We start from the raw sequence: 12430 nt of genomic DNA on the forward strand, positions 1-12430 counted from the left end.
CTAGGGGAGCAAGAGGAGAACAGTGAGAGCCCAGAGCCAGCGTGACCCTAAACATGGGCTTTGGATCAGAACTCGCCTAGATGCTGGAACTTCAAATGCAGAAAGCCCTCTCCCTGTGTGTACCCCATTATCTGGCTGTAGGGGAGCTGGGACTGGGGAGGACCAGGGTGATCCTTTGGCTGAGAACAGCCACTGTCTAGACAAGCTCCCTGATCCTGGCGGGCTGGGTGCTCTGCTCTGCTGCCAGGGTGCTGAGAGCTGTTCCAGAGCTCTGTGAGGAGCTGGCAGCAGGGGGAAGAAGGGCTCCGCATCAGGGCAGTTGTAGGGGAATATCAGCATTGGGCAGAGAGGAAACTGAGGTTGAGAAAGGGAGGCATGCTCATGTTCTTGGCACCTTTGGGACCTGAAGCACTAGGGAACCACGACCTGAAAGCAGTGGTCAGGATGCCCAAGCAATGGTGGCTTCTGGTCCCATCATGCTGTGATTGGGGTGAATCACACCTCCTCCCTGACCTCAGTCCCTCACCTGCAAAATGTAGAAAAGACTACATGTGTCTGCTCTTTGCAAGGTTATCAAAGGACCTGACTAAGGCACCAGGGCTGGTAGGAGGTTTGGGAGACTCAGGGGAGTAGGGAAGCAGGATTAGGAGACCTGGATTCTAGTCCCAGCTCTTCTGGTTCACAGGGCACCTGAGCAAGTCCTGCCCCTCTCAAGACTCGCGTTGGTATCTTTCAGAAAGAGAGATGCCTGTAGCACACAACAACAACACCAAAGCCAAAACCACAACAAAAACCACTTCACCAAAACATAACAAAACAAAACACTCCAAAACAGTAGCAAAAGCTCAGCCGTTTATCCACGGAGGCTGGGCCTCTCCCACTAGGCCCCAAGCCAAGGCTTTTACCTTTGCAGAAGCCGCTGCTTGGCGGAGACTGCCGGATGAATAACCACAGAGAAACTACAAGGGGAACCACAGGCAGGTGAGATGGGAGGGAAGGGTTGAAGATGAGGGGGTCAGAAAACAGGATGAAATCTTCCCTGAAGGCCTTGGGTGAGATCTAGGGTCCTGGCCAACTGCAATGGCTGGCAGCCCTGTGATAGCTCAGGCACCTGCACAGAGGGTTGGGGGCCATGTCCTCCCCAAAAGCCTTTTCTTGGCACCTCTAGGAAGCCATGGGACAGGAAGAAAATATGAGATATAAAAGACAGGCTGAGTGTATGGCTCAGGAACATACACCTGCTGAGCATGTGTGAGGGCCTGGGTTTGATCTCTAGCACTGCAAAAAAGTAAAACTAAAAATTTAAACCCTGCCTAAGGAAGGTCCACCAGACACTGCCTGGGGCATAGGGAGCAAGGGTGGTCTTTCACCATGTACATGGGTCCAAGGAGGCACTACGTATCCCTAGTGTCAATGACTGCGCGCCACACGCATCCTGTTATCCTTGAGGCTTGGCCCTTTTATTCCTGTTAACTGCTGCAGGCTCAGGGGTAAACTGAGTCCTGACCAAGCTTGGCTCTGTGACCTTTCATGTGGCTCTTCTTTGGGGCTTGTGCCCCAACCACACCAAAATCAGCACAAGAGGAGCAGAGAGGCGCATCTTAGAGGCCTCTCCAGGCCCTTCCTGGAAAGCCTTATCAACCCTGTTCTGTGGCCCAGAGGCTCAGGTGAAACTATTAGACAAGGCAGGGTCTGACACAGGCCTGGCTTTGGGGGGCCCCCTCCCACCCAGCAGAATCCCAAGCAGCCTTACCATGGCAACATCTGCCTGGAAGATCTGCTTGATGAACTTGTTACGGGAGGAGTGGACCAGCTGGATGATGTCCCCATGCAGGGTGTCCCGGTTCTTCTCCAGGAAACCTGCACAGTGGCACAGAGTGGTCACGCCTTACACGCTCCAGCAGCCCCACCATGACCACCAGAATGAGGCCTCCCCCAGATCCACAATGTCTAAGCCAGGAGCATCCTCAGACTTCGCCTAGTTTAACCATATCCATTTCACAGAGGGGTGCACTGGGTCCTGGAAACATCTTGCCCAAGATCACACAAAAAGTAAAAAGCCATCTCCCCAGCCATACAGTCATCCTTGCAGGCCGGGCCCCAAAGGGCAGAGAGACAGGCCACCTTCCTGCATGAACCACCCCAAAGCATCTAGGGGTCTTCTGAGCTAAGATATCAAAGCACTTCTGAAGTAAATGTGTCTCCTGGGAGAGAGTCCACAGTGGTCCAGTGCCAGCTAATAGTAAAGGGACACATGACAACTGCCTGATAGCTGGAGAGTATATTATGTTTAATAAAGACCCTCACAGCCCGCTACATATGGTGGTGGGGGGCAGGAATTACCTTTCCCATCCTACAGTGGAGAAGCCGAGTGGGGAGGGAGTTGAGAGTTGTCCAACACCACCCAGCTCTCCATGCCAGAAATAAGATTCCAACCTAGGATACCTGAGGCCAACCTAGAGAAGTCCCCTGTGCCCAAGAGACTGCCATTCACAGGGACTGAGGAGTAGGAACTGATCAGCAGGACTTCTGCTAGGATGGCACAGAAGACGGGGTGCTCACTGCTGAGGATATCCTCTGGTCCCACAGAGCAGAGGACTTGGGCTGCTCTGGGTGGTAGGTGACAGGGAGACACAGCTCTTTTCCTAATGTCTAGATTTAAAATGACAAGGAAGATGCAGGTGCATCCCCTTCCATGCTCACACTTGACTGGGGGGTCTAGTGGGTAACAGAGCTCATTCTCCACCTGGCTGTGCATCCAGCTGGATATGCCAGGTCATATAAGGACAGTTAAGCCCCCTCTGAGCTGTTTCCTCATTTTCACAGAGCACTACCCCCAAAAGGATTGAAGGCAGGGATTCAAATAGACTTGGTACACCAGTGCACACAGCAGCACAGCTCACACTAGCCAAAAGGCAGGAACAAGCCAAATGCCAGCTAGAAGATGAACATGTAAACAAAATGCAGTATTGCCACATGATGGAATTTTACACAGCCATAAAAACAAAGGCTACAACATAGACGAAGTCATTATATAAGCGAAATAAGCCACACACAAAAGACAAATGCTGTATGATACCACTCATAGGAACTACCTAGAATGGTCACATTCTCAGAGATGGGAGTTGAATGGAGGTGGCATGGGCTGGGGAGTGGGAGAAGGACAAGAGTTACTGATGACGGACGCAGAGCTTCCATGCAGGGTGATGGAAAGACTCTGGAAACAACGGTGGCACACCATCAAGGTGTGACAGTGGCAACCTTGGAATTGTGCTTAATGCCACTGAATTATACACTTAAGATGGTTAAAATAAGCTGGGTGTGGTGGTGCACCCTGTAATCCCAGCGCTCAGGAAGCAGAGGCAGGAGAATTGTTCTGAGTTCAAGGCCAGCCTGAACTGCATAGTGAGACTGTCTCAAAAAACCAAAAAAAAAAAAAAAAAAAAGGTTAAAATTATATATTTTACAACATATATACTTTACCATGATTTTTAAATGCATGTTTTTAGGGCCATTGGAAAAACGACAGATGAACATTCAGCACCACATTTCTGAGCCCCTTCTCTTCCTCTCTGTACTCAGGACCTGGAGGTTGTTTTCTTGGGTTAAGTATGGGAAAGTCAGGCACAGGCAGACACAGACAGACAAAGAGACAGATAGACAGACAGCTTGCCCTCCTGTACCTTGGGTCTCATAGTAGACAACACCTGCAAAGTGGTTGATGCCAAACTGGGTCTCGTGGTTGTTCTTGGGGGGCACATAGTTGGCATTGAGTTTGTGCTGGGAGTTGAGCTTATGCAACATGGTGGTGTCAGTGCCCTGTGGAAGCAGAGGGGACACTGCTGAGCTGCCCCCATCCCCAGACCCTGCTGCTTTTCAACCCAAGCCTCTGTGCCCCTCTTATGAACTCACACCCACACCGGAGCTCTCTGGGCTCTCACTGCCCTGCCTGTTCAGCAGGTAAATTGGAGCCACACAACCCTGAAAACACATTCCAGTCTAAAACACTGATACCCTATGATTAAAATCCTGGCAGCAATCCTCCTTACCCCTTCTATTCTGCACCAGCTGTGTGCTTAGACCTTCATTGTTTGGCCTCAAACTGAGCAGACTGTAGCCAATTCCCACTTGTCAGATGGCTGCCCTGAGGTTGATCCAGAGGCACCCTGAGAGGCAGCTGCCATTGGTCTCATTTGGAAAGCCAAGACTCAAAGTGGAGAAGGGACCTGCCTGCTCCCCAACCAGTAGATGGCAGTGACAGTGGTGGGCCTCACCTTGGGGAACTTGCTCTCCTCGTCGATGAGGGAGATGATATTCATGGGCTTGTTGGCGATCATGTCCAGGGCATCCTGGTTATCTGTGAACTCGATGTGCAACCAGTCGATGCTCTCCAGGTCATACTCCTCCTGCTCCAGCTTGAACACGTGTCGCACAAAGAACTGCTGCAGGTGCTCATTGGCAAAGTTGATGCAGAGCTGCTCGAAGCTGGAGGGATGCAGGACGACATGGCATGCTGCTCAGGCCCCACCCTGCACTCAGTGCCCAGCAAGTCATGCCCATCTTGGTGCTTTCAGCCTCCAGGGTGGGGTGAGACAGTCAAGAGGACACTAGGGTCCAGCAAAGGCCAAAGATTTGCCTGGGTCACTCAAAGAGCCTGGGGAGAAGCAAGGCTGGAAGCTGGGGCACAGGCACTTTCCCTGTGTCACTTGGCCCCATGGGAAACCCACGAGAGCAGAGTGGGGAGTAAAGAGACAGCAAAGGGGTTGTTGAAAGACTGGCAGAGCCTGATGATTCAGCTAAGTTGGATGTGTTTTGGGGGAAGGGGTGTGGGCTATTTGGTTCAGGACAGGGGGCTCTGACATCTGAGCATTACAGGAATTGAAGTGATTTTCTAGGGGGTCAGACAACTGGGCAGTGGAGCAGGGCTGGCTGCCTCCAGTGCCAAGATTTACCTGTGCCAACTCAGTCCCTCATGTGGCCCCCAAAAGTGCTGTGCTCGGTGGTACTGGAGGTGACTAAGACCGTAATGCTCAGCTTGGCTCAGGCTTTGTGTGCCTTAAGCAGCCTGCAGTTGAGACACTGGGGAGGTCAGCAGGGACCATGGGGCCTGAGCACCGGAAGCTGCCTCCCATAGGGTAAGAGCCTTGCACCACCACCTTGTGCCTGGTGGTCTCAGCTGACCCCAGGGAGGAGAGGGAGAGTGGGGAGGGAGAGAACGGCAGAGAGCTCCCCTGGTAATCAAAGTCAAAATTCCCAGCAGCCCAGCAGTGAGTGCAAGGAGCCAGCTTGGTGTGGCTTAAAGGGAGACATGAGACATTTCCTACTGAGCAGGTCTTAGTACCTGTTCACAGCAAAGTTCTCAAACCCAAAGATGTCAAGGAGGCCTATGGACCGGCGGGAGTTCACTTCCTGGGAAGGCGGCTTGTAAATTGCCGCATTGATCTTGTCCACAATCCACACGAAGAGACGCCCATAGATGCCCTGAAAAGCAGCCTCGTTAACCACTGATCCCAGCTACACTGTCCAATGGGCACCCATAGTGGCCCTTGGACTCACAGTGACCTCGCTTTTGACCAACTATGAAGCGTTGAGCTGCTCTGGTAACCCCAGCACCCGCTTGTGCTTTGACAGCCCCTGCTCCCTGTCAGAGCTCTGTCCGGGTAGCAGCTCCTCTGAGCCCCTGCTGCAGCCCAGGAGGCTGGGAAGGAGCCACCTTTGGGCTCCCACCTTGGTCTGTCTTCCCATCTTCTCTGAATAACTCAAAGATCCCAGAGCCCAGCACAGGCCTGACTCAGGCTGGGGACTCAGGGAATGGCAAATGTGTGACTGCAGAATGGCGAAGACTGGAGGCCCTGCCTCCTGACCCAGCCCTCTCTGTGTCTTACAGTGAAGTCGGTCAGAATAGACTAAGGGTCAAGGGCCTGAGGGCAGAGTGCAACTCTAAGGGCCCTCACTGCTGTGCATCAGCCACCCCACCTCCAGAGGGGCAGAGATCAGGCAGCCACTCCACAGCAGCCCACCTTGACGAAGGCATCTCGCACATCCAGCGCCTGCTCCCTGCTGAGTGGGGTGGACACAGTCTCTCCACGGGTGATGAGGGTGCGGCTGGTCAGGCAGCTCATCAGGTCTGGGGGATTCACCTGGTGCAGACACATTTGGTAATCACCCTGACACCCATGGGCCTGTCCCTCCCTCTGTCCACAACTGGACTCTGTCCCTTTCCAACCTGGCCTGGCTCAAACCAACAGACTGTATCTTCACCCAGAATCCCCTTCCCATGGCTGCGGGCAATCTTCCGACCATCCAGGTATCTGCCTGGAAGGATTCCTCTCTCTGATTGCTCTCTTCACCTTCTCCAGCTGTTTCCTGCCTATCTAGAGTCCCCTGACTGAATTTATTTACCCCTGCTTTCCAACCCAGCTAAAGCCTAATGTTTGTTAAGTGACAGAGACAGACTGCATGTACTCGATCCACAGACACCACTGTTCTTTACCCTGATGTACAGGGTACACTGTTCTGTACCCTGATGTAGGGCCCAGAGAATAGGAATGACTCAGCCAGGGACACACAGCTCAGTGTCACAGGGTCCCAGCCCAGGTTGCCTGATCCACATCATCCCAAGGCAGCCAGGTTAGGACAAGCCAGTAAGGGATCCAGGACCTGGGCCTAGCACAGAGTCTGCATACAGCTGGTCCTTGACACTGAACATGACTCTCGCAGCCAGAGGCGCCCAACAACATGGTTCCCACACATCAGCCCCTCTGAGCTGGAAGTCAACATCATCTCCACCAGGACAGAGGTACGGTTGGGGAGAGACAGCAGACACTGACCTCCAGCAGGGATGCAGCAGTGGCCAGCGATGGAGAAAAGAGGACTTCACAGGCATCCAAGTTTTCAAATGTGCGGGCTGCCACAGCAAAGGGTGCAGTGTCAGGGTGGGGCGTGCAGACAGGTCCACACCTACTCTTGTGGCCCTGCCCTATCACAGAGATCATCGGTACCATGCAAAAATGCATCTCTAGGTCAGTGGATGTCAGGTTAATGCTCATGTGGGCACCACGTGAGTGAGGACTTATATGCCAGCCTCATTCCTGGCATCTGCTTGATTCCAATCCTTGCACAGCTCCCTCAGCCTCCACCCCAGACTGTTGGAGCTCTGGGTGGCATCCCTGGCTCCGTTGAGACAAGCTTTGGAACTTGCCCTTCCCAAACATGCCCTGCTCTCAGGCCTCAGGACATTTGCAGAACCTTTTCCTTCTGCTGGAAGAGCCCTTTCTCAGTCTTTTAAGACTCACTAGACTGATTCCCTTACTGCTGAATCACTGAGTGAATTTCCCAGAGCTCCCACTTTGCCCAAGACCCATGCTGGGGAACAGAGAAAGAAAGGAACGGGACTGACCCCAGGACCAGTTCCCATTTTTGTGTGTCTTGAGACCCAGTAAACATCAGAAAAGTGAGCATGTCCCTTTCCTGGCCTTCCCAATTTTAGAAGATGGCTATTTGGTCACTCACACCTTACTATTAGTTGAAAGGTTTACCTTTTCTCTAAGATGTCTGATGTAAAGAAGAAACCAGTGAAAGGGGACTTAAAGGGCCATACTCAACTCCCAGGGCCTCTGATTTGTGCCTCTACTGTGGAATTTCCATACAGCAGCACCACCTAGGTGGCTGTCAAGCTAGCTGACCTCTTCAAGTCTATCTGCAGAATTCTTTCCACTGAGGGTACATGCTAGGCAGAAGGTGCACTGCCAGCCCCCTACAGGCACCAGGTGTGGCCCTGCCCTTGGTGCAGGCAGCACACATGCAGCCTCACCCTCGTACTGCAGGTTGCCCAGGTGCAGGATGGCGGCCAGGAGCTTCGAGATCTCCCAGTTCTCTGTGTCGGTGAACATGAGCACCTTCATGGCAGATCGGATGTTGGCATACTCCTGGCTGTCCACCCGACCCTCACAGGTCGTGCAGTTGCCCTGGGACAGGTAGGGCAGTGAAAAGCTTGTGTTAGTGAGGCCATGGGAACCACAGAGGCAGTGGCTGAGCTGAAGGGCCCTCTGCCAGGCCAGCATGGAGCTCCAAGTCCTGGCCCTTGGCAAGATCAGCCTCCTCTAGAAAGCCTAGAGAGCTTCTGCCTGGGCTTCTTGAGAACGCACTTCTTGTCTGAGAGTCCTGAATGTCCCCTCTCCCCAAGAGTGAGAGGAGCACAGATCCCAGGCCTGCCCTGTCACTCACCTGGCAATCAAAGCCCTAAGGTCTCACAGTACCTTCTGCAAGCCCTAGAGAAGCCCACGCTTGAGGGCTTGGCTGTCATAGGTGCAGCTTGGTGTGGACATAGGTGGAGCTGGAAGATGAGTGGCTGCCCCATGCTGTGCACGTGTGTCCATGTGTGGCAGCCCACTGTGGAAGTGTCCACAAGGGTCCATCACACCCAAAATATGCTCCTTTTGGTGCCGTAGCACACACTTGCAGCCTTGGGCCCTGCTGCGCTCTCCCCAGGGATACAGAAGCAGTTCTCTCCCATCAGTTTGCTGTGTGTATGGCCCACAGAGCCCCAAACCCAGGACTGGTGGCAGAGATGGCCCTGACAGCCACTTCTCCTTGGTGTCCAGACAGTCATAGCAGCCTGCCCCGAGCCAGCCCTCAGGGCCAAGACCTCAGCAACCCACTTCCTAGGATCCTGGGAGGCCAGGCAGAAGGTCCAGTCCTTGTAGCCTCAAAGACTAAACACATGGTGTATGCGAGAGGATGAGTGGGTGCACGTGGACATGTGGGTGGATGTCTGTGTGTCCCTGTGTCAGGTGCTTACAGGTAGGAATGTGTGCATTGTAAGAATCTGGCTCGATGCCTGTGCCCAAGTCCAGTATAAACAGTACGACACCAACAAGGTGGGCTGGGCAGGTTAGGGAAAGGAGATCCTCAAGGAAGTTCCCACCCACCAGGCCTGCAGTTGGGGAAGGCAAGTGTAATGTGGATCACTTGCATCTATCTGCCTATCTGGAATCAGTGTTCCCTCCCTAGGCTTGGTGTCCCCTCCCCAGGTCTCCCATGAGTCTCACCATGGCCAAATAGTTGTAGTCGGTGGCCTCCCCCAGGCCCAGCTTCTTCTTCTGCTCCTCGCTCATGCCCTCTAGCATGCAGTAGAAAATGTGATAATTCCGTTCATCCAGAGCCTGGGAGTGGCACAGGGGTTGGGGGAAGAGGATGAGCTCAGACAGCTCCACAGAAGGCATCAGGCACTCAGGCGAGCAGGGGCAGCAGAGGGAGGGCACGCAGGGCAATGTGGATGGCAGTGCCCACCCACCCCAGGCTGAATCTGTCCAGGAGAGGAACCAAGCCTGATGCTGCACCCTGGGGCTTGGACCCACCTGGCGACAGACTCGAGACTTCTCCAGAAGGTACTGCTCAATCTTGGCCCCCTCGATGGCACCCCGCTTGTTGAAGTGGATGTCGATGTACTTCCCGAAGCGGCTTGAGTTGTCATTGCGGATGGTCTTGGCATTCCCAAATGCTGTGGGGATGGGGAGAGGACATGGCAAGCCCAGTCCATCCTAGCCTCCCAGCCTTGCCCTCAGAGCCCTGGCACTACCTTCCAGGATGGGGGTGGCTTCCAGGACTTGCTGCTCAATCCATGAGTGCTGCCCGCTGATGGCAGCCAGGAACTGCAGGATCAACTTCGTACTCTCTGTCTTCCCTGCTCCAGACTCCCCACTGCACAGAGAGGAGAGCCAAGACTGGCCTCAGTAGTCTGAGGCTGCCACTCCCAGTGCTCCCTCCCTTCCCTGCTCTAATCTGCAGTCCTGGCTGACACCTGGAACATCCAGGGCCAAGGGATGCCTAAAGAGCTCAGAGCTGACTCTATCATTCAGTTAGACACCCCTTGTTATGGCTTGCATCTAGATGTCCCACCAAAGCCTCATGTGGTCATTGGTGGGAGTTTTCGGAGGCAGCTGGATCTAGAGTGTGTGAGGCTGGGATTAAGGGTATGTGATTATTAAGTTAGTCCACTGACTGGTTTGGCAGTTTTAGGTGTGGATAATAGAAAGACCCAATGTGGATGTGACTGCTACCGCCTTAAGGGCATGTAGGCTGGATAAAATATAAGGAACAGAAAGAGGATCACCACTTGCCACTTGCTACTGCCATTTCTGCTGTGCTACCTTCTGCCTGCCATGAATTGTTTCTGTACTACAACGCCTGTCTGCCGTGTGCCACCCTTCCTTGGAACCAGTCAACTATGGCCTGAAACCTCTACAAACGGTGGGTGAAAATAAACTTCCCCTCCTTTTACTTTGAATGTCAGGTATTTTGTCTTAGCAAGAGAAAATTAACTAAGACACTCCTCCCTCCATACTTGTTATGGAACATGGTATATATTAGATGCTCATATTAGTGTTTTGGCCTGTTGCCCTCTGACCAAGAGAAATCAAAACCCTGAGACTTCATTTGATCATGGCCATGATTTAACAGGAGCCATAAATGAACAAGATTGGCCTTCAAAGCTAATATGACTTGTAGCACAACAGGACATTGGGAGGGTTCTACACTGCAACATAGCACAAAGTGGGTAGCTTGGTCCTTAGGAGCTTCCTGGCGTTTCCAGCAGCAAAGTAATTCCTAGCAGCAACAGCAGGAGCACAGAGCTGCAGCTCAAGAGGCCAAGCCTGCAGCTCCACGCTGGCGCAGGCCCCCCACCTAATGATGCAACACTGGTCTCTGCTGTTGCGTTTCATGTTGAAGTAGCAGTTGTCTGCGATGGCAAAGATGTGAGGCGGCATCTCTCCAATCTTCTTGTTGGTATACTGGCGGATATGCTCTGGTGAGTAGATGGAGAGCAGCTGGTAGGGGTTCACTGCCACCAGGATGGAGCCTGTGTATGTCTGTGGGCAACAAAAGAGAGTGAAATAATTCTCCCCAACGTGGGAGGCTCCGCCCTGCTCTTTTCTCTGAAGGAAGAGCACTGGCTTTGGAGTCACGTGGACTGGGGCGGAATCCAGGCTCCTTAGGAGCTGGGGTGGGGCTTGTGACTCACTTAGTTTAGGATCTGGCTCTGAGTAGCTGCTCAGTGGCAATGAATGAAGAAAGAGGAGGAAGGTAGAAAGGAGAGTCTCGGAGCTTCGATTTCCTACCTTTGTCTGTAAAATGAGTGTACTGTAACTGTTTATGAAGATGAATGGAAATGTATATTTTTAAGTCCACAGAGCACAGTAGATCCACCTCAAATATTACCTTCCATCTTTGCCCCTAAGCCCTGCATCCCTTACTTTAGAATGAAATTCCTAAACTGGACCGTGTCCAGAGGAGATATCAGGTTGGTGAGGAAGCAGGAAACTGAAACCAAGCTGTGAAGGACTGAAGGGGCTGGGACCTGTGGCTGAGGAGCTGGGACCCTGCAGCACCACCCTAGGGTGGAGTAGGGATGGGGGAGCCTCTGGCTGTGAGGGACAGAGCACCTCCAGCTGGCTGGTGGCTTGAAGCCCTCACAGTGCTTTCTCCACAGGACTCCTCTACCAATGCAGAGTAGCCAGCATGCTCGACTTCCTGTTGTGAGCCCAGAGCCCTGCCACACAAGGACAGCACAGCCTGTGCCCTGCCACCACAACAGGAGTCACTCCTCAGACTCCGACAGCATCTCCAGCTTGAAAAGGTCAGCCTGGAATTGATGATAGATGTAATGACAGAGGAGGCCTGGAGAAGCTGAAGAAAGATGTGTCCAGACAGGGGAGGTGACAGCCCCACCCGCCCCTTCTTCCCACCCAGGTCTCAGAGCATGAAAGCAGAGCCCGCTCATGCCCCAGCAGCCTCAGCCCGGTGTGACCATGCAGGGAAAGCATGGCCGCAGCACAGCATGCCAGAGGAAATGCCCACCCAGATTGGGGGCCATGCAAAGTGGCCCTGGGTTGGGTGCAGAGACTCAGGCTCAGTCACGTGCGTCCTTCCCCACCAAGTCTCTTGCCAGTCGCCCGCAGCCAGCCCCAGTTGAGCCTCACTGTGCCAGAAGCCCAGTCAGGAGGAAAAAGAGGTGGGCAGGGTAAGAGGATGATTGGGCCCAGCAGGCCAAGCCAACAAGCCAGGGAGCCTTCGAGGGGGCGCTGTGCACCACACTCACCCGCCCTCCACAGTTGGTCTGAGGTTGTAAAGTGCCAGAGAGAACAGGTGAAAGGGAAGCTGGTCAGTGGAAATGGGGACACATTCGCCACAAACAATACTACCCCAACAATTGGGCCAGGCCTGTCAGCTGTGGGAACCAGGGAGACTACTAAGGGCACGGGAGAACCAGCTCCAGACTGGGTAGGAGTCAGCTGCCAGCACTGTCCCTTTGGCAAGCCTCCATTTGCACACCTGTAACAGGGGCTGGTTAACACACACCTCCCAGAGCCATGGTAAAGACTAAAGGGCAAAGCTGTAACCTTTGCTAGGTGTCTGGGACATAAGTGGC

The 12430-nt window shown here is 53.4% G+C and overlaps 1 protein-coding gene across 7 annotated transcripts in view; it reads right to left on the minus strand.

Moving 5' to 3' along the window:
* The window catches only part of Myo7a (myosin VIIA), a 78357-nt gene that overhangs the window by 42784 nt on the left and 23143 nt on the right, over positions 1-12430 (minus strand). For all 7 annotated transcript variants that reach the window (XM_063256436.1, XM_063256434.1, XM_063256433.1 and 4 more), the window contains 11 exons: positions 10687-10871; positions 9581-9702; positions 9360-9502; positions 9051-9164; positions 7814-7967; positions 6831-6907; positions 6021-6140; positions 5342-5481; positions 4275-4485; positions 3684-3819; positions 1754-1860 (listed from right to left, as the gene is read on the minus strand). In XM_063256436.1, the coding sequence (XP_063112506.1) occupies positions 1754-1860; positions 3684-3819; positions 4275-4485; positions 5342-5481; positions 6021-6140; positions 6831-6907; positions 7814-7967; positions 9051-9164; positions 9360-9502; positions 9581-9702; positions 10687-10871 (1509 nt within the window). The remainder of the gene's footprint in view (positions 1-1753; positions 1861-3683; positions 3820-4274; positions 4486-5341; positions 5482-6020; positions 6141-6830; positions 6908-7813; positions 7968-9050; positions 9165-9359; positions 9503-9580; positions 9703-10686; positions 10872-12430) is intronic.

Source organism: Cavia porcellus, unplaced genomic scaffold, assembly GCF_034190915.1.
Source record: "Cavia porcellus strain 051 isolate PalLab524CR breed Dunkin Hartley unplaced genomic scaffold, mCavPor4.1 scaffold_9, whole genome shotgun sequence".
Lineage (NCBI taxonomy): Eukaryota > Metazoa > Chordata > Mammalia > Rodentia > Caviidae > Cavia > Cavia porcellus.